Genomic DNA, 26,923 nt, shown 5'->3' with positions numbered 1-26,923 from the left:
CAGGAGCCGGTCCAGGCTATCTACAAAAGCTGCTTTCAGCCCAGCAGACGCTGCAGCCTCCAGGCTAAATCAAAGAAATAGGCAAAACTCCCCTATGGGTTGGAAGGCAGGGTAGTGCTTCCCTTTGGGGAGGAAATGGCGGTGGGATGGAAGGAGGGCAGAAGGGGCTTCTCTCCTACTCCTGGGCCTGGTGGTGCTTACATGGGTGAGTGGAGTCACTGTGTGATAACTCCTTGAATTGTGCATTTACGATTTTTGCACTTGTTTGTATTCCATTGCAGCTAAAGCATTTGTTCGCTTGATTATTTGTTCATGCACGCAGGTTGTACGGATGTAAGTGCATGCATGTATTCTATTTGAGGCACTCTGTTCTCTAAAAACATGAAGTGGCTGCTGCTGAGAATTGGAATGGCCTTCCCAAAGTGAAAACATACCAGAAAATTCATTTTCCATTTTTGAGCCCATCTGTCGCTGGCCACAGTATTTGGGGTCTGAAATGAGCGGGGTGCAGGTGGGTAGCGCCCCACAATCCTGCTTTCTTTAGCGCCACACTCCCTTCACCTAACCTGCTTTTCATCTGGGACACCTGGAGCCAGGGAGACAGGCGTCCAGTGCCAAGCTTTTGTCTCCTGGCTGGCTGTGACCATAGAATCCTCAGCGCCCCTCACGGCCAGCCTATTGAATCTGGGGCTCCCTTTTCTCTGGGCTGTGCTGGGCTGTGTCAATAGTCCTGGCTGAGTGGCTGAGCACAGGGAGTGGCAGGGAGGGGGCACAGGGTTCTGTACTCTTTCAGCGACAAGCCTGGCTTACTACCGAGTCTAGTGAAATCTGGTCTTTTGTTCTGCTGGAGTCCTGTTCTCCTTTACCCGGCAAAGCCAGGCCTGGAAGGGATAATAGTTCTCCAGTATAATTGCCCAGAGCCATCACCTTTGCCCGACCATCTGAGGTTGCAGGTGGAAAGACCACAAAATGTAAAATGTGTTTTCTATTAAGTTTAAATTAAAAATGGGACTCAAGATAGATACCTTTTCTGTGGTCTCCCTGTCACACAATATATTTCATTCTCTTGAGTAGCCACTGTTTGAAAATGCAGTTCCTTAGTATTTTTCCCAGGTCAGACCCAGATGGACATCTTCCTCCTGTCTCTGACCACCCCCACCTGGACCTTCTGGGTGCCCAGACATCCCCTAACTCCCCCCAGCGGCCTGGAGCCTTAACTGCCATTGGGGACAGGAAGCCCTCACATTCTTTGAGGTCAGTTCCAATCTTGGCTTGTGAAGGGCCCATGTCATTTCCCCCAGTTGCCATCTGCAAGTGCAGCCCCTGCCTGGCATGGTGTGTATGGACGAGATACTGGGGGGCTGCTAGTCAGGTCCACAGACGGACGGGCTAGGGTAGTGATAGGTTTGGCTTAATCAGCCTCTTTTCAGGAGGCCGCAGAAAAGTTTTCAGAACACATTTATCTCTGGGTACAAATAAAAACAGAAAATTCTGTGGGGACAGTGGCCTAACCCTCCATGTGGAACCCCCAGGGAGTGAGGCTAACTCTGAAGTCAGTAGGGCGGGTTGCGGGTAAGCTGGCTTGCTGCTGTGTCCAGGGCTAGGGGCAGGGGCCTGGGCTGCAGACTGGGAGTTAAGAGGTCTGTGTCTTAGATACCAGGTTCTCTGCATTGGCTGTATAAAACCTTTGAACCAGTTTCTGAAGTACTCTGGGCCTCAGTTGTTTGGGCTTTAAAATGGGCTTATAAAGAGTTGCCCACAAGGGGGCTTCCTTTTATGTAAGGTGAAGGACACTGGGACAGAGATGAGCCTGAGGTCTGGTGCTCCCCAGGAGAGTTCAGAATGACCAAGCCCATGGGCACCCTGGCCAGACCTCAGGGGTGGGTACTGGTGCACAGGCACTCTGCCTGGTACAAAGAACAGCACCTCTAGGCCCACTGGGCTAAGTCCTAGCATGCAGGCCGGCACACGGGGTATACAGTGGCTCATGGCACTGCTTTTTCTTCTCCACCCTGGAAAATACATCTTTAAACTTAAAATTTGGCATTCAAAATTTAAGAATATAGTTCTCTTAGACAGGCAGCATAAAGAGTCAAGGTCCTTCTGGGAAAGGGTTAATTTGATGACAGAGCTTCTTATCTGACAAGGTTCCCCTTTTTCTAGACTTTTTATCAAGGTCCAGAAAGACTTTCTCAGAGAAGTGCCACCAATTTGGAGTCTTCTGACTGAGGCTGGGGTCAGGTCCCCGCTTCCCTCTGGATCTCCCTTTGCCCTGTAGGACTCCCCGATCTGTGCTGAGGCTCTCAACTATTTTCTTTCCACCTCTTGCCAAAGTTAGAAATGTCAGAACCCCCCACCCCCAACAAAAGGACCAGACAACGGAGTGCAAGGAATTAGTACCCCTTCTCCCCGCCTCCATGCGGTCACCCCAAATGCATCCCAAGCGCTGGCCTTCCCTCCTGAGCACAAAACATCCTCTGGAAAAACAATGAAGAGTTTGAAGGATTGAAAAGCATTTCACGTGTTGGTCAGCTCTGGGGATTTCCCAGAAGTCCGGAGAGCAGGGAGAGTCACCAGCACGTAGCCTCCTGCAGGTGCACAGAGGCCACCAATGCCAGGAGCCCTGCCCCAGACATCAACTCAGGAGATGCTTGACTGGGAAGTCTCTTCCCTGACAGCAGATCATTTTTGGTCCAGGTTCCTCAGAAGGATATTGTAGTACTATGTTGGGGCGTGTTTCTAAGCTTCATACAACTAGTAGTATTTATTTTTGCTTTTGCAGGCAGACATGGTTTTTCTGCCGCTTTTTAGTGAGGCTTTTCCCCCCACGCTGTATCATAAGGACGGCTCGCGCTCTTCAACCAGAATCACTTTCATGGCAGGACAACTCCTCTGTGGCTGCCTGGTACTTCAGTGAGCCACGTACCCTCCAGTTTCTGGAAGTCTGTCCTATATCCTCAGGGGCCTGCCATAGACATGCTTGACTTTACCCCCTTCCCACTCTGGAAGTTTGCTCCAGAATAAGCCCCTGTCTGGAAACCTCGTCTGGGACATCATATAAATAGCCTTGAAAGGGAAGAAGCAATTCATGTTCTTTCTTGCTGTGCTGTACCCCCTAAAACGCCAAACTGTGCATCTCTGCTTTGTCATGTCTGCTTGCCGCCTCACCCTCTCTGAAGCAGCTCCCAGCTGCCAACTCCCTGGGCCAGTTGAGCACTTTGGTACCTGTGGCTCAGGTTCTCTGGTGACAGGAAGTACTACCGGGGACTTGGGCTATTTATGGGTTCGTCAGGGCCTAGGGTCCCACGGCTCTGAGTGCCTATCCCCACGTGGGGTCAGCGTGCACTTGAGTAACAAGGCCATCTGCCATGGAGCCACAGCCCTGGGCCCTCTCCCCATTCTGAGCATACCATCCGGCTGTGCTCCTCCCACAAATGAAGAAAGGGGCCAGGGGTCCCACAGCCTCCTACACAGAGACTCTGGGAGGAGTGGGAAGGCAGAATGGGTCTGTGCTCTGCTCTGCTCTGCTGGCCCCTCCCTCCCACCTCTGTGTGCCTGCCCTGCTCCCACCCCTGCCTACCCCACTGCAGGACTCTGGTCAAAGAGCCTTAGGTTTTTTTCATTCTGTAAACACTTAAAGGCTGAAAAATACGGATCGTTAGAAAATGCTAATTATCCAAAACTGGGTGGAAACTAGTCCCCCTTTTTGAAACTGTCATTTCTGGGGCTGACCTCATGTCGCAGCCAGGACTCAGACGTGAGGTCATGGCTCTGGTGATGACATCTACGGCGTCCCCCACCCTCACCCACTGCTTCCCAGACGCGCTGAGGGGGCTGGGAAGCCCAGAGTCACTGGTGGAAACTTCCAAAGGCATTTTAAAAAAAATTTTTAACTTTTCCAGCCAGTGTACGTTTGTACTGTTGCTGAATGAGACGGTAATTACGGAGATGGTGCGTCACAGGCCCCCTGAACATGGGGAGTGAACAGGGGCAACACAGTCCAAAAAACAGGCCCCAGAGGTGCTATCAGGGATCTCGGTTTTGAAAGGGGCTCACCATCTGACACCTTCCCAAAGCTTAACACCTGCAAAACTCCCAGCAGCTCTGCCCATCACAGCAAACACAGTGTCCCAAGGCTGCCCTGTCTGTCTGTGCCCAGCGCTGGCTGCTAGAAAGCCCCATGAGCCCACATCTGTCTTCCTGGGGCATCAACTCTGTGGTGCTAGTGCTGTCTTTTCAGGCCACCAACACTTGAGGTAGCCCAAACAGCCCTCTAACACTTGGGGTAGCATCCAAATACCACCTGCCCTGGTAAGAGTTAGAGCTGAGGTTGTCAGCGGATCTCAAATTGTTCCATTCCTCTGCTCTGCGTACCAGCAAGTAAGATTCTTAACAGGCGGGTGGGTGCATGGTGCTGGAAGACTTCCTACTGGATAAGCCCCTTGCACAACTGCCTGCTTTCTTCTTAGACTCTCCTTTCCAAAGCTCTTTCTGTTCTCCTGGCCGTGGCAGGAGAGTGCTTCCAATAAACCTGAACACACCTGTAGTGTGGGCTGCTCTCCTTGTTTAGTGAGGGAGGGTGCAGACTGCAGCCCTGTGGGGCAGCGTCAGGGGTGCCAGAGTACCCCAAGGATAAAAGGAAGCTAATACATAAATTTTTGAAACTTGTAAGTCCAAAAGCCATGAACCCAGAATTTCCCCTAAGAACTTTAAATCATTGCTTAGGAAAAACACCAGCCAGGGCATCCATCTCTATCTAATTATAGGCTGAAGAAGTTTCTGGAAAGGGGCTCTCCTGGGAAGACATAGCTAGCCTCTTAAAACTCCCTCTGGAGTGGCTCCCTATCGCTCTCCATCCCTTGCTGTACTGCCCTTGACAGGTCAGGAGGGGGTCAGCAGAGGCCCAGGTGACCTCAGCAACATCACAGGCCTAGCCAGGCTGCTCTTGCCGCGTCTCCCCAACGGAAATGGTACATGGACTCTCTTCCCCTGGGTTGGCTCCAGGAAGCCATCAGGGCCAGCAGAGCTCCCCGCCCAGGGGCCTGGGCTGCACTTACTCTCCCTGAGGTAACTGAGGTGTGACAGCAGCACTTCTGTGTTGTAGAGGGTGGTGGCGCGGAGGAAGTCCTCCTTGTTCATTTTACACAGTTCTTTGCCGTCCATGTTCTGGAAAAAGGACGTGTCGATCTCTATCAGGCCATACTCCTTGATGGCCCACTCCAGCCACTGCCGCACGTGCTCCTGCGTCCACAGCGTGGGATCTGCAGGGAGAAGGGAGGTGTTGTCAGCAAGGGGAGCGGGCGCGGGCCCCTCAGCATCCCGGCAGTGTCCTGGGCAGCGTCCGCTCTCCCTCCCCTCGTTCTCTTCTCTCTCTCCATCTCTGTCTCTCCCTCTCTGTAGGAAAGCCACCTTCCTTCCAGATGGTCCCCCCAGAACACACCTCTGGCTCCCTGGTCCTACAGGGAGGGTATTGGGGACCTCACTGCACATCCTGACGGGGCACTTTCAAGAGTTTGGAGAGCAACTGAAACCTTGGCCTGAGCAATGGCAACATCAAAATGAAAACAGAGGCTCAGTGCTTGTAGCTCAGTGGCTAGGGTGCCAGCCACATACACCAGAGCTTGTGGGTTTGAATCCAGCCCGGGCCTGCCAAACAACAATGACAGTTACAACAACAACCACCAAAATAGCCGGGCATTGCAGCAGGAGCCTGTAATCCCAGCTACTTGGGAGGCTGAGGCAAGAGAATCACTTAAGCCCAAGAGTTGGAGTTGCGGTGAGCTGTGATGCCATAGCACTCTACCCAGGGCAACACGGTGAGACTCTGTCTCAAAAAAAAAGAAAAAGAAAGAAATGAAAAGAAAATAGACACAATTTTACAGAGCCAGAGACCAATATTTCTGGAAGGGGAACCATCTGTATTTTAAGCATATTAATGATTTTATGAAAGAATGTGGATCTCTCAGAAAGCTACACTAGAACAGGGGTCCTCAGACTTTTTAAACAGGGGGCCAGTTCACTGTCCCTCAGACTGTCGGAGGGCCAGACTATGGGCCCTGGGACGAGTCAGCTGCTAAGCAGGACAGGCAGCGGTGGCAAAAACACCCGGCGGGCCGGATAAATGTCCTAGGCGGGCTGCATGTGGCCCGCGGGCCGTAGTTTGAGGACGTCTGCACTAGAACCTCTGAGAGTTGACCACCCAAGGGACTCTAACAAACTGGTCAGCATATGGGGGTCAACATAAGGACCAGGGCCTGCTGTGCTGAAATGGACATGGGTGCCTGTCTGGTCTAAGAAAATCTGGTCGACTGAAGGAGGTGGTCAGTGCAGGGAGGTGGTCAGTGCAGGGAGGTGGCCAGCACAGGGAGGTGGCCAGCTATGGAGGTCCCACTGCATGAGTCCAGGGACTTTTACTGTAATTCCAGCTGTGCAGCTGGAAGACCCAGTAGTGGTAGTCTGACCCAGTGGTGTTCATCTTTATCTGAATTTTCTCCTTTAAAGAACAGCTGTGTTGAAATTTTTACCGAATCACCCCCAAAACTTTTTTTAAAATATCCAAAGCTGAGAAGTTGTGTTAGAGAAAGAGCGTCCAGTCTCTGAGGGAATGTCCATCATGTAAGAATGGAGGCTGTCTCCTCCTGAGGACCTCACGACTTCTTCTCAGCCAGCGCTGTGTGTGTGAGGTCAGAACTGCAGGTGCTGAGTCACAGCAGGTCCACCGAGGGCGAACCTTGGATCTTAGTGCTTAGCAGTCTGGAACCCATTTCTTCACTGGCGACCAGTTGTCAATGGGCCCAATAAGCCCCTTAACCATGCTTGTGATGGAAGGGCAACCACATGGCTTTACTATCTGAGACATTCAGGTAGGAAACCATTCGGCTAGGCGATGGGTTTTGTGGTGCTAATTCAAGGACTCGTGGGTGGAAGGGAACAGTGTGAGTTCAGAGACTCAGGGAAGGCCTCCTGGAGGAGGAGACACTTGGCTTTTCATTGTCAGTCTGCTGTCAACCCCTAGCTTCTAAATGGCCTGTTTTATTCAGCGCATCTATTTGGCAGGAGTATTTGTGCTACTCCTCAGCCAACTTGCCCTCTCATTCTGTAGCATCTGTGAAGGCTCTTGGCAATCATGGGTACCAGGACTGAATGGTGAGGAGCAGACTGGGGCAGAGGCAAGCCCTGCTGTCTGCTCACACCCTGCGGCTGGGCGGCCAGAGGCAAATCCCCCAGCGTTTTGACTTCTGATCTTCTGCTGACCGCCCTCGACTGGCCTGGCTTCTCCACCTTGCCTTGGTCTTTATGTGTGAGAATCTGGGTGGCAGGGGCTGAGTCTGCTCTTAAAGCACTTGGCACCAGCCTGTGTATCAGAGTGGCTGTTGGAGGAGCTGGCAAAAAGGAGGGGTTGGAAGAGGAGAGTTTGGGGTCACAGGGCACAGACCACCACTGAATATCATACCGACAACCCAAGACCTCGTGATGGCACAGATGGTGGCTGCTCACTAGGTACCTGCTGACCTGCATGCTCTGTGATTATTTCTCAAGGAAATCTTGCAATATCCTCATTGTACAGATGGAAAGTGGTGTCTAGAAAAGCTAAGTCACCCGCCCAAAGTTACGTGGCTGGTAAGCGTCTGAGTTGGGGTTGCGACTTGTGTCTTCATGGGACTTCTTGGGTGAAGTGGTAGGTCCCCCCAGGAGTTCCCGCTCCTCTTCCCACCTGCCTCGCCTCACCTGTGAGTCGCTCTGTTTTAATGCCAAAAGCAGAGCGCCTCTAAGGGATCGCTGTACAAATACGTATTTGTCTCTGTCTCAGATAAATTCCTCACTTCACCATACTCTTTAACTCTCCAGAAGCAATTAGGCATGGATCATTGGCAAATGGAGATAATTTTGCACCTTTTCAGAATTCTAAAGAAACATGTCCTGGGGGGAGTTGGATTACATACATATAATTTCATCCTTTGCTTCTCCAAATTCCTCACTGTTAGTATCCAAGGCCTCAAATTCAACCTAACATCATATTTTTTTTTATTTTAATATTTCCTCCCCTGCTTTAGGCCCAGAACAATATCATTTCCCTCCCTTTGCAGAACAATGAATTATAAATCTTCCCGTCTGGATCACGCTAACTCTTGCAATGCATTTCCTAGATGATTCAGTCTTAGTTTCTCACCATCTGCACACAGAGCTGCTGATTAAGTAGGGCCCATGTTTATACTTGGCTTAAAATCCCATCATAAATTCAGCCGGTTATTCCACTAATATTTCATTGCCCTGATTTGTGGACTTGCCCAAATGAGACTTTCTCTCATGTCCAGAAGGCTGACCTGGAGGAAGCCACAATGTCTGAGGATCTGAAAGATTAGCCAGAGGTAAAATAATGCTGCAAATCCATAGCTCATGCACTCACTGAACACAGTACTTTGGAAATTGTTTGGTATTAATTTATGCTATTTTCATGACTAGTGCGGTAGTGAACTTGGCCCACTGAAGGCTGTTTTGCTATTATTCCTTTTGAAAGCATTCCAAACCCTGGCTGAGGGTTGTAGGGTCAACTCAGCAATCTGGACCCTTATGACTTATTTCCACATCCCCTCCCCAAAATGACCAGTTAAATGAGATGGGGCCGACAGAGCCATTCTCTGATCCCCTAACACTTCAGTCCCAGAAGATCTCCTGCCCATGCTGGTAGCTGGGAGTTTGATGCTATCTGAGCAAAGACTCAGGGCTGCCGGGCTTTGCCTGGGGGAGGGTAAAGAGGTTCTACTCTGTCAGTTCTAACATGGTTTCCTGGGCTGCCGTCTTTGAGGGAGGAGGGAAACCCCCCCTCCCCCCAAGGCTGGTGATGGCTAGCTGATCCCCTGAGGGAGGGGGGAGGTCAAACATGAAATGCTGTAAGTGACTCAGAGACATAGCAGTTTACATGGTGCTGGGCACCTGAAAAACGCTTGGTGAATCGAGCTACGCTTCCTCTTCCTTTCTGTGGATTATATGCTTACGCTTGTGAAAGAAGGATCTTAGAATTGCTTTATGAGTTGGTTTTGAGTCCTGTAGGGGGCAGAGAAATTCCTATCAGCCCCTCCTCTCTCCTGTCTCACACTTTCTCATAGCTTCTTGAAGCAGGCCTGGAATATGTGGGGGTGGCCGAACCCCAGGCAGGATGAGACGCTGCCCCCCATGGAACACACACAGAGGGCCTGCCAAGGGGGTCGGTACCAAATCCTGCCCATATTCCACACACAGATTCCTTAGGACTCCCTCTGAAAAAAGTCTAAGCTCTCACCTTCACACCTGACTGCATTCACACGTTTACCAATAGGAGTTTTGCCTCTTTGGTAAAGTTACTTCGGGAAGGTCAGTTTTACTGCCTGCCCTGTAATTCCCTTTGTTCCTTCTACCTGGCCCCAGTTCTCCTGAGCTTACTGGTGCTGAGGCAAAGTCTGGCCAATGGACTGGGGGATTGAACAATGATTTTATTTTCTGTAACCCACAGCACCAATACCTAGGAAAAAGAAGCTATTTTTACCTAATGACATAACTTGTGCACACATGTCAAGGCGCTCCGTTTGTTAAATATAGTTATTTCTATTTTAAAACTGAAAGAGCTGGCTCTGGTTTTGGAAAGGTGGAACCCAGCAGATGCCAGGAAGTACATGCCTGAAGGGAGGAGCAGCCCCTGCCACTACCCTCCTCCTCACGGGCCGGGATGCCGTGTCTGGGAGCGCCAGGCTCCTTTTGGATTGGAGCAGCCTTGCCTCTGCCCTCAGTGCGGGCTCTGTTCTTGGGTACCAGGCCACCAAGGGTGTGGTCTGTTTGAAGGGGCGGGGGACTCCAGAATATGTGTGGTAGGGTCCTGGTGACATTTGGGATGCTGTCTTGGGGGGCAGCGAGGGACGAAGGTGCGACGCAGCTTTTCTGAGCTGCATTTCTGGGAGGATGATAGGAGAGAGCTGAGATATCCCCTGGGGTAGGCCTACCCTGCAACTGGGGACCCCCAGAAAGTGGGGATGTTCATACCGGCAGGAGCCTGGTTCCCAAAGTACCTGCGGGGACGATGACCCTTCGCTCGTTGGTGGTCATGTTGGGGGGAGGGGGACCGTTCTTCTCGTCCATGTAGCTGTTGTAGTTCATGGGGTTGGCCTCGCCCCCGCCAATGAGCTTGCTGCACTTGCTGACGCTGCAGTCCACTGGAGACTCCCTGGAATAGAAGGACACACCCGGAGGAGTTACGGACATGGCAGCTCACTCTAGCCCCAGAGGTCCGGCCACTCACCCTGAGGACGACCCAGAGGGGTCTCTCAGCCCCCTTGGCGTCATGATGGTGACAGTGGGGTGCTGCTGCTCTTTTTCTCTCCTCCACACTGCCACCAGCGTTCTCTCAAATCCCAGCCCCATCCTGTCATTATGCTACGTAGAAATGTCTGCTGCTCCACAGGGCCCTCAGACCAGAGTCTGAACTTCTTCATGTGGCCCTGGAGCCCTCTCAGGCCGACTGCAGCTTACATTTTTCGCCTCATTGCCCAGGCAACTCGGTCCTTGCTCCTGGACACACCTTCCCCACTGTCCCCCAGCACTTTGTGTCCACACTGGTTATGGGGCTTGACACCCTCTGTGAACCTTGGCTTGGTATGCACTCTCCCCTGCTGGCTTATGGTTCCTTGTGATGGGTCATCACTTTGTTTAATTCGGCACCCTCCCTAGTGCCTTATGGGGGGTGAGCAGCAGATTCTTCCCCAGTGAGTTATTTCTACTGCTTATATATCATTTTAATGCGTTTCTCAGGCACTGTTACATTTCCCAGTGACATTCCAGGATAGGCGTGGCAAGGGTTACATCTTTTTTTGGATAAGGAAACAGAGAGATGGGCTGGCTGGACTAGGGTCACAAGGCTAGTACAGGTGGAAGCAGGACTCGGCTCTTCGGTGTTAAGTTTCACTGTCAAAGCTCACATGCAAAGGAGCTGGGTGGTGCATGAAGGAGGAATAGAATCCAGGAACTTTAGCCTGGTTGTGAGGCTGTGGCTCCTGTGGCATTCTGCAGCCCTGGCCCGAAAGCTCATGGTGGGGGTGGGGGTGGGGATATGGGAATGCACAGGGAGAAAGCAAATCACCCAACGTAGCCCCGAACTACGCAGCCCAGTGGCCCCTGGGATTTTGCAGCATTGGTGAGTGAGCGGCCATCGGAGAGCTGGGCTGACAGACACCCTGCCTGCGGCCACTGGGTGCCTAGGAGCAGGCCGGCATCACAGTGCACATACCCTCACCCAGTGGTGCACCTCCAGCATGCTCAGGGGAGGTGCTGTCCCACCCTGCCCAGCTACTGCTCAGCCACTCTGGCAGCAACCGGACCAAAGGGAGACACTGGGAAGGCCAAGGAGAGGCCGCAGCTGTGGTTAAGCCGAGCAGGAAGCATCGTCTGGCTGCCGGGGAGACAGCCAGTTCTCTCCAGAGCTCCAAACCAGGCCTTAAGGCCCAGGAGTTCAGATAAGGTTCAGATCACAGCCTTCCAACTCCGGCCGCATAGCCTCTCCGGATGTTCCGAGGGCCTGACTGCTGCCCTCCATCCCCTGCTGTGGGCAGGACCAGACCACGCAAGGCCTTGAGGAGCAGGGCTCTGCCAGAGAGGGCCCCGCCCATCCCCACAAGCAAAGGGAGTGTCACTAACCCAGGAGAAGGGACAGCAGCCTCGGGCTTCCGGAGACTCAGGCAGGGCGGGGAGCCTGAGCACATTCAATAAAGAAAATTAAATGAATTTGTTTCTTAATCTGAAAGGAAAAAAATATTGAAGATCACTTATCATAGCTGGGAGATAAATGCTCCACTGAGATATTAGAGTCAGACGGTAATTTTTTCCTGATGTCTTACAGAAGGGAACATGGGCTGAAATGAAAATAAGATGTATAACTTACACATGTTAGAATTTAAGGTTTTACTATTCGCCTACTGTTTTTCCAGGCAGAGAACCAAGAACCAGCCGTCAGAGTCCCAGATTGTTGAAGGTTTAATGTCCCCATGGCAGTCAGAGGGGAGGCAGTAGCACATCGGGGCTTTTCACCAGCGCTTGGCCCTTTGGCTTCTGCTGTGAAGGACTTGGCCTGCGATGAAGGTCCCAGTCAGCCCCGGAGCTGGCGTCTGGGCTGGGCTCTGGCCGGAGCGCCGGGTCCCCACACCCACCCTGTACTGACTACGCGCCTGCACCCGTGTGCACACACTCCAGCACACGGAACACGCGTGCACACGTGCACATGTGCTGCGACACACGCAGGCATGCCACGCACATTCCAGCGCACACATGCCCACCGCAGTCTGGCGGCCTTTCCCAGCACCCTTCTCAGTTGTGAAACAGCCGGAGCACCACAGAAGTCTCAAGGATTAGGCTGGCCCGTGCCCAAGACAGCAAGGTTTGCACTGGCTGGGCGGCTGCTGGAGGACGTCCAGTGCCAGAAGGCGTGGGCAGGGGCCAGAGGTCTCTCAGGAAGGGTGATGTCGGTGGGCAGGGGACGGCAGGGAGGAGGCCCTGGCTCCACAGGCCTCTCCCCTTTACGAACACGGTGGGTGGGGGGATTTTTGAAAGATTCTTTTCCCCATCGGCTGGGGCTCTGGGGATTTCTGAATTAAAAACTGACCTCTTGCCGTGCAGGGAGGTTAGCACCTCAGCAGGCACTGAAATTAAGTGACCCTGTACGGTTTGTGGCCATGTATGGTAGGCACAGACAGGTGGCAGGGCTGGTCCCTTGTGCCAGGAGTGGAGAAACATAAATTTGAAAAGATGGAACATTTCACAAAAGCTGCCTGATGCATGAGCTGGTACAGAGAGGAGCTGAAAGTGCCTCAGGCACATTGGCACTGAGGGAGGCGGGCAGAGGACAGTGGGCACTGAGCGGCCTGCAGCTTCCTCATTGCTGCCCACAGCAGTTCATCTAGCTCTGCTTCCCTCCCCCAGCCCTGTGCACACCTGCTCTCCAGCTGGGCAGGTGGTCTGTCTGGCTGCCCACCTGGCTGGGCATTTCCCTCTGTCCTCAGTCACAGGCCTCTGCACTAGGGTTTGCAGAGGGGTGTCCTGGCATGGTGCGTTGGCCCCCACCCTGGACCACTGTACTTGCCTGCCGGCCTTCCTTCTGCGACTCAGGGAGAGAAAGAAGGAAAGCCATCCCTCGCCTGCCAGACTTCCCTCCATCCTCCCAGCTCTAGGGCACCGAGCCTTGGCCACAGGGCTCGCAGCTACTGCCGAGGGTGGGTACAGGTGAAGCAGCATAAAGGCTGCTCTTCAATGAGGCAGCTGGCGCCTGTGAAGAGGGCTGGATGCAAACAGGAGGGAAGGCGGGATCCAGACGAGGTTCTGCCAGTTTCCCCGCACTGCTGCTAATTTGTATCGAGACTGGCACTTACAGCTAGCATGGGGCTGGTGCTGATAGGCAGCTGATGGCACTGGGACAGGGAAGGAGCAGGTGACAGGAGGGCCTGTGGCTACACTGTGGAGCAGGGTGAAGGTGGCACTTTGAGGGCATCCCTCAGCACAGCTCTGGGATGGAGATCTCAGGCAAGGACAATAGAAAGCCACCACCAGGAGGCCACAGCAAAGCTACCAAGGGTGGAGGACCCGTGTCCTTCACTGTCACCACGGGACACAGACTCTTTGCTCTTCAGGTTCTGCTTCTGTGTGTTCAGTAAACATTGCTTAAAAAAAAAAACTTCCAAAAGTGCCTTGCAATATGTTAGGCAATTAAAACAAGGTGCAAAATCTTAGGTGTTTGGATGAAAGAAGATTTCAAAGCCTTCTCCTGAAGATCATGCCTTCAGACTCTACAAACGTCTTCTGCACGTTCTTGTTCAACTCAGTGACTGAACTCTGGCTCCATCGTCAGATGCACACATGGGCAGCCCAAGCGCACTGTCAGGTGCACCACGTCCACACGGTTAGTCTCGTTAGGACCTATCCCGTGTGCCTTCCATGTAGCTTACACTTTGTACAAAAGGCAAGCAGTCTGTGTCACCTTTAGGATTTCTGTAGGATTCATGCAGACATGTGACTTTTGCATTTGAAAAGGAGATGGAATAATTTAAAAGTAAATTTCAAGAAAAGAAGAAAAAAGTCCCCCCCCCAAAAAAAAAAAAACCTGGCCCCTGACCCACCAGCTGTTTTCATCTCTGCACATAGTAATGCCGAGGGCTTTTGCAAAATCCTGAGAATGTCCAGGTCATGTGGGGGCATGTCTGACCCTGCAGGGGTCAGAACGTGGGAATTTAGGAAGGTGCTTTGCGTTAGGGAGTCACAGGAGACAGGGCTTGTGGGACTGCTCTTTCCATGTGAGTCTCTGGGTGTGCAGTGCTTCTGGATCCTGTGGACCAGTCCAGGGAGCATCGGGACAGCATAGCGCGGGACTCAGGTCCTCAACGCCAGGCACACAAGGCAAGCCCTGTTTCTGCTCATAAGTTGATATTCTTTCCTTCACGGGATGTTTTCCCCAATCCCTGTGGCTGAGACAGGATGCAGCTGAGAGTTATTTGCAGACCACAGCTTGGATCAAGTAGCTGAAGTCCACATCCAAGATGGAACCTATGGGCCATGCTGTTTCAAGGCAAGCCAGCCTAATAGAGCCAACCGCAACGGGAAGACATGAAGAAAGACCGCGCAGACCTCCCCAAACATGGGCACACAGACGTCTCTGAGCTCCCCAGACCACACTCTCTGGGTTTGACCCTTTGCCCCTGGGCCAGGCTGCTTGCTGCTGGGATGAAAAGCATTGCTGCTTCAGGCACACCAAACACCTCCTTCCCAGCAGAGACTCAAATACCTCTGGGGTCCCTAGTGAGTGTGAAGAAGTAATTCAGAAACCTGTTATCAAAGAACTCGGAAGGAATGCCCTGTGAATTGCAAAACATTCTGGCCCAGCACTGTCCAAAAGAAGTAGTATGTTGGCCACATAAATAATTCCATGCATGCGACCACATAAATAATTTCAAATTTTCTGGCTGGGTGCGGTGGCTCAAGCCTGTAATCCAAGCACTCTGGGAGGCTGAGGCAGGAGGGATGATTGCCTGAGCTCAGGAGTTTGAGACCAGCCTGAGCAAAAGCGAGACCCTATCTCTACTAAATATAGAGAAACTAGCCAGATGTGGTGGGGACCTGTAGTCCCAGCTACTTGGGAGGCTGAGGCAAGAGCCCAGGAGTTTGAGGTTGCAGTGAGTTATGACGCCATGGCACTATACCCAGGGTGACAGATTGAGACTTTGTCTCAAAAAGATAAAACAAAATAATAAACATATAAATAAATTTTGAACAACTGCATTTTTTTAAATAAAAAAACTGGATGAAATGGATTTTAATATTTTCAAATATATTACTATATTACCTCGATATAGCCCAAAGATTATCATTTCAGCACAATCAATGAGATTTTTTTACATTTTTCACCACATTAAGTCTTCCAAATCCAGTCTTCGTTTACCTTGAGTACACCTCAACTTTGGTCTGACCACCTTTCAAGTGCTCAGTGGCCACTATGGCTAGCGGCTATTGCACTGAACGGCACGGCCCAGCGTCCCAAACTGGACATGCTGCCTTGTTTTTCTTGTCTAAAGTTAGGCAGGGACTTCACCTACCTTTTGTTATGGTGAATTATCCCTTTGCAAATGATTAAATTGTATACACCTAATAAAGTTCCATCATCAATAACACTTAGGAGGTACAAGAAGCACAGCATTCAGACTGAGAGACTCAAATGGCCTGGCCTGGTCTATATAATTACGTTATTTTTTGCATAAATAATGGGATCTGACATGGTTCCTTCCACCTTAAGCAAAGACTTTCTTTTTTTTTGAGACAGTCTCAGGCTGTCACCCTGGATAGAGTGCCATGGCATCACACCTCACAGCAACCTCAAACTCTTAGGCATAAGTGATTCTCTTGCTTCAGCCTCCCAAGTAGCTGGAACTACAGGCACCTGCCACAACGACTGGCTAATTTTTTGTTGCAGTTGTCATTGTTTGGCAGGCTCCAGGCAGGTTCAAACCTGCCAGCCTGGGTGTATGTGGCTGGTGCCCTACCCACTGAACCACAGGCGCCGCCCCAAGCAAAGACATTTTTCTAAACCTCTTTGTTCCCTGCTAGCCAACTGGTCCAGCTTGCATGCGAGCACTTAGGGAATATTTATGAGGTGCTGGCGATGGCTGGGCCCACCCTGCTTAGTTCTGAGAGTTCCCTGGATCATCTTGTTTCCCCCAGGGTGGGTGAGAAGACATCAGTCTTTCTTTTTTTTTTTTTTTTGAGACAGCCTCAAGCTGTCGCCCTTAGTATAGTGCCATGGCATCATAGCTCACAGCAACCTCAAACTTTTGGGCTCAAGCGATCCTCTTGCCTAAGTTTTTCATTTTTTAGTAGAGATGGGGGGGTCTGACTCTTGCTCAGGCTGGTCTCAAACTCGTAAGCTCAAGTGATCCACCCACCTCAGCCTCCCAATGTGCTAGGATTATGGGCGTGAGCCATGGTGCCTGGCCTACATCAGTCTTTCTGAACCTGCTGTGTCTCCTGCTGATGCTCTGGGACAGGACAGGTAAATCAAAAGCAGACAGGCTGCTGCTGGGTGCAACTGAAGCCCAGTTACCACTCTGCCTTTCACTGACGTGCTCACATGGCCTTCCACAGCCAGCTTCTGGTGCAACCACAGCCAGTACAAGCTGGCAAGTGGGTTCTGAAAACTGATTTTCCTGGGGTGCCCTCTGCCTGGGATTAGTATCCTAGAGTACAACTTCTCCAGAAGCTGGTGAGTGAGTGTGAGCAGCCTCACGGAGCACCTGCTACACAGGAGAGGGCTAAGCTGGCAGGCCTGGGTCTCTATCCTGGTTATTCACTGATCACCTGTGTGACTTCAGATAAAGAGCTTCACCTACAAGCGTTCTTAGCAGTGCCTTCTTTCAGTTATTCATTTAACGACTAGGTAATGAGCACCTATCATGTGGCCAGCATGGTTCAGTAAACAAAAGCCCCGCCCACATTTCTGTGGGGGAGGGGACAAGAACTCCAAGGATAATCCAGGCAGGGCCAGGAGCCAGCAGGTGCAGTTAAGGCAATGCTCAGGATCAGATGGAGTAGGATGTTCCGGAAGGAAGACCCAGGGAAGACACTCTGAGGTGGGACCCAGGAGCAGTTGGAATCTCCAGAGGCTGGAAGGTGGAGGTGGGATAGAGAGGGTTTAGAGAGGAAGCTGGAGGGCTGGCGCTAAAGACTTTGAATTTTGCCCTAAGCCATTAAAGGATTTTGAATAATATAACAAGTATTTGAAGGATGAATCTTTGCTGTTTGGAGAACAAACTTTAGGAAGAGAAGAGGAATCAGGGAGAGAAGGATGCCCCGGAGAAGCCTAGGAGAGAAGCTGCTGGCCCAGGGTGGGGGTCAGGCAGTGGAGGTTGGGGTGGGGGAGGATTCAGGCTACAACAGATCAGAGAATCTCCAACAGGTGAATTTGGATTTTCAACAAGCATCAGGAGCTCCTGGCAGGCCAGTGTGGGAGCAACGGAATTAATTTCGTTGTGTTTCGCCTGGTGAGTGTTGGCAGAAATGAGACCACCAGGCAAAAGCACCACACATAGAGGGGGCCTGGGAAAGCTGCCTCCCAGGGGCACACAGTCCTGGGCAGGAAGCCTGTGTCCAGCCCCACGCCTCACCTCCTTTGAGCCTTAGCAAAGGCCCTCACCCTGTGAAGGCCAGCTTGCCCTCCTGCGGAACAATGGAGTTCCAGTATCTACATCACAGGACAGTGGTGGGGAACAAATGATAATATGAAAAAATGTTCAATAATTCATGCCCTGTAACTGTTAGGAACTATGGCATCATTAGCATTGTCTCTGGTGAGAAGCTCCTTTGAATGGCTGATGGCTCAGAACCTCTGAGCTTTTCTGAAATCCTAGAATCTGGGAAGGTGGCTGAGATACCAGTGGCTGGTTTTGGTCAGCGGATAGAGATGTGGTTGGGCTGGGAGTTCCCACAGGCAGGTCTGAGACGACAGCTGCTCCAGGCCTTCCCTGCCAGCCACGCCCTCCCTCCCTACTCGCTCCTCCATCTGGGCGGGTTCCCTTGGTGTCTTCACGCACTGTGCAGTTAGGATTCCTTAGAGATTATGTCCAGCCCTAACACATTATCCAAGCTTCTGTCTCCAAAGCCAGGTAGACAACTTTCTCTGGATGTTCTACTGATTGTTCACAAGGAACCTCGAGGGGAACACTGACAGCCCTCCAGGGCATCCCTCTCCCACCTTCCTGGGGGGCTGACGGCACCATCTTTCAAAGGTCTGGGCTTCACGCACCCTGATTCTTTCCTCTCACCTGAGCAAAATTTGTTCCCCTGAGCCCCATTAGTCAGCTCTTTAATGGGACCCTCATGTACTGATCCTTCTAAATCTCCATATTCATTACTGTCAGCTTAGCTCAGAACATCACTATTTCTTATCTGGGACATTTTACTAACTTTTAGTTTGTCTTCCCGACTGTCCTGTCCTCACCCTCTGTGCACGACTGTTACCTTCTAGTCTTGCATCACAGTTGTGATGGTGTTAACACCTGTGCTTAAGGTGGCCTCTGCCTGTGTAAAAATGGCACTCACTCTCAGCCTGCTGTCTGGGGCTTCTCTCACTTTTTGTTTCTGTCTCCTTGTGCCTAGACCCCGTGGATTCCCTGATATTTGGAGAATGACACTGATCTTCGCTCGTAATGATGACTGTCACCATCATGCACTCTTCTGGGTCCTTTTCCTGCAATGTTGGTGACCCTACAGTGGCGGCCTGTGAAGAGGGGACTGACTACTCCACCTTGGATGAGGAAGAAGGAAGCTGGTGCTCTGAGGGATATAAAGGACTCCCCCAGGGGAAGGAAAGGAGGCCGGACCAGAAACGCAGGCTCCCCGTCCACCAGGCCCTGCTCTTCACTCAGTGACTTCCTCTCCCTGGGCTCTTGGGCCCCCATTTCCATAAGAAAAGACCTGACCCACCCTGGAGCCCACCTTGTTCATGCTCTCTCTCCTGGTGCCTGCCTTCTGTCCGTGCAGGGAGTCCTCAGAAGTCTCCATCTTTCCCACCACTTCTCCACTTTCACTCAAGAATGGTTTGGCCATCATGGCTCTGCTGAGACCCACCCGGAGAGATTAAGTATCTCCAGCAGGACAGGGAAGAGCATCTTACAGCTGACTTATCCCTAAGAGGGGCTGTACCAGGGCCAGGGGCCCACACAAAACCCACAGTATGTTCCACACGTGTCTGCTTGTGGTGTTGGGCCCTGTCACCTGGTCTCTGAAGGTGACATGGGCCCCAGAGAGGCAAGTGGGCTTCCTGGCCTACTCCATTCCAGCCGTCAGTTCCCCGGCCTTCTCTTGCCTCAACTGTCTAGAGACTGACTCAAATGTTCTGGTCTGGGCTAGGGAGTCATCTGCTGTGGAGGCCCTCAGCACCAGATGCCCCTTGGCACAACTCCTCCGACCGGCCTCCGGGATCCCTGTCCCACCAGACCCAGGCTTACCTGGACCCGTTCATGTGGTCATACTCCCGCTTGACGTTCACCCTCACCGGCTGGTTGATCCACTCCTGCTGCGGCGGGAGCGGGTTGATTTTGTGGGTCTGTCCATAGTCAGGACTCCCCGAGGCGGTCATGTCGGCCTTGGGGAGGTGGGCGGCCGCTCCGTACGCCGAGTCGAAGAGGGACTGGTCGTCGCTTACCACCGACAGAGCCTCCTGCAGGGACAGAGAAGACACAGAGAGCCCAGCGTCACTCCTCACTCAAGTAAGTGGCACTCTCACTTTGAGCTGGTAGGGTAGCGCCAGGGATGCCTGGAAATCCCAACTGTGCCCCCAGCTGACCAATCACAATCCAGGTGGCAGGTGTGCCCTCATGCAAACTCGATGGGTCCTTCACAGCTTACTTGCATGGGGAAGGAGTTTGGGCAGGTGAGTGGAGGTGGAAGACCCCTAGAAGTGGGTTCATTTGTTGGGTTTAGAGATTGGAATCTCTGAAAAGGGGGGGGCCAAGAAAGCAGCTACTGAGGTGGAATATTATGTGGGGGGGCGAGCGATGGGCTCTCTCAGGTGCCGGCAGAAATGCATCTTATTACAAGCTGTGTGGCAGAGTCCAGCAAAGGAGGGACACATGATCCAGCCTTTACAGGCAAGGCCAGCGAGACCCACCAAAAAGGTTAAATGTCCAGTTCAAAGTCACAGAAAGAAAGGGCGGGGCCCAGGGCTGTGGCTGTGTCAATTTCTGTTTCTGTTTCCATGCTGGCAAATCTGAATAGGTATAGCTTTTTGACAGAGTTCCCAGGTGGCCCTAAGGGGATCTGATGCCGGGGTCTGGCTTGTAAGAATGCTCAGCAGTTTGCCGAGGGGCTTTCCTGGTGTGCTGGACAATCTTACAGGTCATGGTTTTGATGATCAGGTCTGCCGAGGAAGGAATCCCAGGTACGTATGTGGAGGGCCATCTGGGAGGATGCTGTGTCCCCCACTCATCTGTTCCATCACCTGACTCAGGTTTGATGTTTGAAGCTCATGGATTAAGAAAGGGAGGCTTGTCCTTTCCTGAGATCTTCTACCAATCAAAGCATGGTGATAAGCATTAAATCACAGGGACCCACAGTCAGGGACTGGGGTGTACTCTTCACTTTAGTCACATAATTGCCCCAAGTTAAGTGTGCAGCTTTTCAGAAAAGGTGGCCGTTTTCAAAGAAAAGCTGGACAAATTAAATTCAACAGTTTAATTCAGCAGAAAACAGTTTGCCAACCGGGCAGGTCCCAGAACCAGCATCCCTGCCCAGTGACCTGGAGTCGCCAAATGGTTGGATGACGTTTATGGAAAGGAAAAGGAAAGTGACATCTGGAAAATGGAAATGAGGTCAGAAATGGCCCGATTGGGGACAGCACCGCATCTGCCTTTTGTGAATGTGGTTTGAGCAGTTGGCTGCCTGTGATTGGCTGAAAGTCTGATTGGTGCAAGAGCCGGTTACAGTCTGCTTACGGTTCACCAGGTGTGGAGAACCCTCAGGCCAACTTTTCATGTAGGTAAGGAGGCAACTTTAGGCTAAAATTAATGTAACAGTACTAATCTATAATCTATAATTATAAAACCCACAATTATGATGAATGGAAGGAATAATACATGAGAAATGCTCAAAACAGTGGCTGGCACCTGGCGATACTGAATCCACGTCATGTGCTGACTTTAGTCTCCCCAAAATTCCTGTGCTGAAGACCCAGCCCCCAGCACCTTGAAATGAGACGGGAAGACGGGGCCTTTAGAGAGGTGAGAAAAATGAGGCCGCTGATGTGGACCCTGACCCTGTATGACTGGTGGCCTTATAGGAGGAAAGACAGACACATGGGGAGCAGGGGAGAAGATCACACGAAGACACAGGGGGACAGGGAGAAGATGCGATGGGCAAGCCCAGGAGAGAGGCTTCAGGCTTCAGTTCTGCTGGCACCCTGCTCTGGGACTTCCAGCTTCCAGAACTGTGAGCAAATGATTTTCTGTTTCTTGAGGCACCCAGCTTGCAGTGTGTTGGTCTGGAGGCTCCACACCAGGGGTCCTCAAACTTTTTAAACAGGGGCCCAGTTCACTGTCCCTCAGACCGTTGGATGGCCGGACTGCAGGCCCTGGGACGAATCGGCTGCTAAGCAGGACAGGCAGCAGCAGCAAAAACACCCGGCAGGCTGGATAAATGTCCTAGGCGGGCCGCATGTGGCCCTCAGGCCTTACTTTGAGGACACCTGGTACACATATCACCTTTACTTGAAAATGCAGTGACAGACAGCAGCACCTTAACATCTGAGATGTGCCAACCTTCGTTGTGTAATTCACACTCCTGACTTGACTATCTCCTCCAGAACAAATGCTCTCTATACACCTGCAGAAGTACAACCTGCCCCACCTGCCAATGGCCACCCTCCCTCCCAGGCCATTCCCTACCCCAGCAGGAGAAAAGCCACACTTCAGAGAGAAAGGCTCTCCTGCACCTGACTCCTGCTGTTGAGACGTACTCCAACGAGTCTGCTTCTGCAGCAGAAGGCTCTGGATGGCGTGAGTGTCCCCTGAAATGCATCAGAACTGAGATGCCCACCTGATGTCGAAGGGCTCTCAGCCCTCCATTCAGACCTGGGATCTGGGGTCTGCTGGGATCCTTCTTCATACCCCCAACCCCCATGCCCCTGTGTGGTGCTCAGAGGGAAGGAGTGCTTCTTGGAGCCATTTGTCTGTTATTGTTTTTTTTTTTTTATTTGTCTATTATTGTATCTGCCTTCCATCTCAGTTAGGGCTCAGCCTAATTCCAGATTCAAAGCAAATTTTGGACTGTTACCTGGTACAAGTTTCTAGGTTGAAACGTGGGCCACTGTACCTTTCAGAGGCCTGACCCTGAACCATGAAATTCCCCAGGCTTCACGCTACTAGCGGAGGCTGGATTACCACTTAGGACTGGACGTGCCCTTTTAGTGATACAAATGAAGAACCTTTAGCACAGTCTGTTACAAGGAGAGCTTACGTCTAAGGCACCGGGTATTGGCTTCTGCTGGGCAGAGTGGCTTACGTTCTTGGTTAATTATCCACGAATTGTGGAGTTTACAGTAAAATAATTTCTTTCACCTCTGTCTTCTGGGTACGTAGGGAAGATGATGATGGAATAGTAGAGGCAAAGAGGCCTGGCACGCAGGACTGGGCACAGGAATGTTCTGGTGAAGGGTACGGGGTCTCTACCATCATGATCCCCAAGAGGGCGGGGCCGAGTAACAATAGAAGGTGAGCTGAGCAAGTCCTAGCAGACAAGCAGACACAGGGGAGAGATGGCAACAGAATGGAGAGGATGGAGCTGGGGGCTCTGAGGCAGACCTCGGAGAGACTCCATGTGTGATACATAGTGAGGAAAAATACATTATGGGACAGACTGTAGGTATGGAGGATACAGAACCAGTCTGAACTCATTTTGGAATAAAAGTTTCCTTTAGAATACAGCTCAGAGTCCCGGCTAGGTCCCACTCCCCTACCAGGCTGAATGCAAGTGTGAATACTGCTGTCTAGCTGCCACACCCTGCTCAAACTCCCCTGAGGGCTCCTAGAGCTCCACCACAACACACCTGCTCCCAGCCACTTGCTTTCCGAAGGTCAGCTTTACCCACCTGCCCACCCTTACGTTTCACCACTTCCCTTTATTGCCCGCTCTGTCCAATCCTAACTGCCAAGCCCTGCTCAGGTGTGGTTCTGTATCTTTATCCTGCCAGTGCTGGGGCTGTGAGTATCCTTTCTTTGGCCTTTGACTTTGATGCCATTGTGTGAGACCTTCCCCACTTGGCCCAGGCTTCCCTGGCAATGCCCTCCAACTCATGGAGCTTTTAAAAGCCTAGTGAGCACTTGGCTTGGGTATGTGTGTGCACACCTCCTCTTTGTAATCATTGGTAGACAAAGAGGGTTTTTTTGGAGAAAAGAATTGGTGGCTTAGGAAGAGATAGAAGGTGAAGAAGGAGGTTTCCTGTCTGGCCCACTGGACTGAATTTGAAAGCCCAGTATGGGCTGGGGAAGGGAAGGGAGGCCCACTAAGCAGGAATAAAACACAGGAGATTTGGGACCCCAGTGGAAAAGCTGGAGAGGAAAACGCTCCTACTGGTTCTGCAAGGAAATAGCACCCCATTTGCCACTCAGGGCTGAGAGCTTTGGGAGCACCCCTAGGCCCAGCCCTTGGCAAGCACACTGCCATTTTTATAATGGCAGTGACAGCTGGGGGCCTTCTCTAAACTACTTGGGGACAGTGGGCATTGATGAGGGCGAAAGGAGCAAGGCCAGAGACACAGACAAGTGGTATGAGCCTGGGTGATGGCAACTGACCATCGTGTCCCCACTGGGGACTTGCAGAGGTCACGATGGGGTGGGAAAGGTGATGTGGGTGCCGGCACTGAGGTGCTGCTGTCCACAGGGGAAGCCCCAGAGCTGGCGAACATGTTGGTCACACACTTGAGCTTGTCACACAAGGGAGCTGTTGCTACTTTGTATGTTACAGAGCTCTTTACTTAAACTCTTAAAATTTTTAAAGCTTCAGCTTAGAACTCTTGACAGCAATGTGCACATTGCCAGTGTTTAAGAACTTTCCACTGATGAATTGTTAGTATTTAACTTTGGAATGACAGACTTGGTGCGGAAAGGACACAAAAGTGAGTTCCCCAGGGAGTCTCAGATGGTCCCCTGTCTCTGGTGACTTAGCTGCTCCTGCTGACTGGGGACACTGATGCTTTCATTCAAGGGAAGAGAAGTCATTCTCTAAAAGACTCGTGCAGTCCACCTGGCTAAAGACCACGTTACATACACAACTACAGAACCATATCCTTTACGAGCGCAGATAGAAAAATCTTCAACAAAATCCTAGTAAACAGAACTCAATAGCACATCTAAAAGATAATTTGCCACATTCAAGTGGTGTCATCCGAGGGAGCAAATATGGTTTAATATAAATGTCATTTACCACCAAAGAGAAGCAAAAACAAAGACTATATGATCATTTCAAGAGATGCAGAAAAATGATTTGATAAAATTTAACACTATTCTTGATAAAAACCCCGAACAAACTAGGTATTGAAGGACTAAGAATAATAATAATAAAACCATGTTATATAAAACCAACCTCAAAGTGAGACAGACAGGAGGGTGGGCTCCCAGCCCTGTGTGGTGCTCAGCTTTGGGGTCCCTTCTTGACTCACAATTATCTCTATGAAAGGAAGCTCTGAACTGGCTTCGTAATTGGGTTCTGAGAAGCACTTTGCTTTGCAGGATCCTGGAAAGACTAGATCTGAAGGTTGGGATGCCCCGGTTCCTCAGCTGCTGAGTCCTGGATGCAGAGGACTTGAGCAGGGAAGTTTTCCAGGACAGTAGTGCTCACGGTGCCCCTTTAGCAGATAGCGCAGCAAGGGCCCAGCTTGGGCAGCAGTCTGAGCTCTGAGCTAAAGCAGAAGACTCACATTTGCACGTGGAAATGCTTTCTCCCCAGAACCGCCCTGCTGGCCTGAGTACCAGGAGAGCTGTACCCTGGGTGATGCACCTGCCTGATGGGGCTCCCCTGCTCCCCCAATGAAGGGAGGTGTCTTTACACAACACTTATAATACAGCAGGTGTTATCATTCCAGAAAACAGAGAGATAAAATTAGTGGACAATTAGCAAAGTACTTATTAAATGTAAAACACCATTTACCTAAGTAATCTAATGCAATCTTCCAGGCAATTCTGTGAGGGATGTACTTGTTATCATTTTTTCCCCCATGGGAGAAAATGGTTATTCAAAAAAGTGAAAATTCTCAGCCATGCAGTAAATGAGTATGACCTGGGATTCAAATCTACCCAAGCTCATGGCCACTACTATTCACTCCTTTCTTCTTGTGAATTTTCTGTCTATCCAACTAGATACGATCTCTTTGAAGGGGAGTCTTGTATTTATTATAATTTAGAACACAATCATTGGAGCCAGAGAGACTTGAGTTCGGATCCAAGCTCCATCAGTTGCTCACCAGGTAACTAGCACCATTTATTTGTATACTTGTGAATGTCATTTACTTATTTGTAGAATGGAGTAGTAAGTATCTAACCTGAGACATTTTGAATAAAGACAAAATGAGGTTGATATAAATGAAGTACCCCAAATTTGGGGGACATAGTAAATACTTAAACATTTTTTAAAAACATAAATGAAGCCTAATGCTGAGAAATAGCATGGGAACCAGTGGGATGGAGATGGGGAGGGAGGGGGTTCAGATAAAGTCAGAGAGGCAACTCCCTCTCCCCTCTTGTCGGTTGTTTAAAAGATCAGTTGCTTAAGGTTCAGAGTTAGAGGGTTTGGTGATAATAGTTAGATTCTGAAAGGCAACTCCCATGGGCTTCTGAAGAACAAAGCCCATTTCACTAATCTGAATTTCCATTCTCTCTCTTTTGACCGTGGGTGTTGTTCTACGGTGGGCTCAGCCCTCTCCATCTCCCTGGCCTCTGGGTGGCACGGACACTGCAATAGCCCTGCCGACCAGGAGAGGAGGCACATGTTGCCACGGTGATGACAACAGCAGGTGGCCAGCACCTACACACCACATGCTCATGTCATGTGCTGGGCACACGTCACGCACACTGTAAGTATATGAAGAATGCCCTTTGTATGTCTGTGAATTTACTTATGAAAAAAACTGCATTTACCTTGGTATATGTTACACATATGTGCATATATGTATTTTTCCCTTGTTTTATACTCACAGATGTATCTTCCAGCATTTGTTTTTTTCCTTAGATTAGCCTAATACCACTTTCCATGTACACTATCGGGTGGCGGGGTGTGGTCAGAGCACGGTTACACGGTGGCCCGGCTGGTACTCATGATGGGCCGGCAATGGCACCTCCAAATCACTTTGCTACAGCAGAGATGGCAAAGCCTCCAGAGGGTGAGAGAAGGTGAGCTCTTCTCATTCAGGAATATAGGAATGACGTTACTGTCACTGTCCCCTGGGCAGGGCAAGCAAACAGGGCTCACAGCTCTGAGTTAAAGAGGAAAATCCCAGACACCAGCGTGGACGGGAGACCCTGGCCCTCTGCTCATCCTCATGCTCAGGCTCCCAGACACCAGCGTGGATGGGAGACCCTGGCCCTCAGCTCATCCTCATGCTCAGGCTCCCAGACACCAGCGCGGACGGGAGACCCTGGCCCTCTGCTCAACCTCATGCTCAGGCTCCCACACACCAGCACGGATGGGAGACCCTGGCCCTCTGCTCATCTTCATGCTCCCAGACACCAGCACAGACGGGAGACCCTGGCCCTCTGCTCAACCTCATGCTCAGGCTCCCACTCACCAGCACGGACGGGAGACCCTGGCCCTCTGCTCATCCTCATGCTCCCAGACACCAGCATGGACGGGAGACCCTGGCCCTCTGCTCATCCTCATGCTC

The 26,923-nt window shown here is 51.2% G+C and overlaps 1 protein-coding gene across 1 annotated transcript in view; it reads right to left on the bottom strand.

Moving 5' to 3' along the window:
- The window catches only part of FLI1 (Fli-1 proto-oncogene, ETS transcription factor), a 115,760-nt gene that overhangs the window by 34,335 nt on the left and 54,502 nt on the right, over positions 1-26,923 (bottom strand). Inside the window, exons 2-4 of the mRNA XM_003795894.3 lie at positions 19,503-19,714; positions 10,041-10,195; positions 5,058-5,261 (exon numbers count right to left, since the gene is read on the bottom strand). Of these exons, the coding sequence (XP_003795942.1) occupies positions 5,058-5,261; positions 10,041-10,195; positions 19,503-19,714 (571 nt within the window). The remainder of the gene's footprint in view (positions 1-5,057; positions 5,262-10,040; positions 10,196-19,502; positions 19,715-26,923) is intronic.

Source organism: Otolemur garnettii, unplaced genomic scaffold (assembly GCF_000181295.1).
Source record: "Otolemur garnettii isolate 467f Iridium unplaced genomic scaffold, OtoGar3 scaffold00097, whole genome shotgun sequence".
Taxonomy (NCBI): domain Eukaryota; kingdom Metazoa; phylum Chordata; class Mammalia; order Primates; family Galagidae; genus Otolemur; species Otolemur garnettii.
This window is presented reverse-complemented; position numbering and strand designations above follow the sequence as displayed.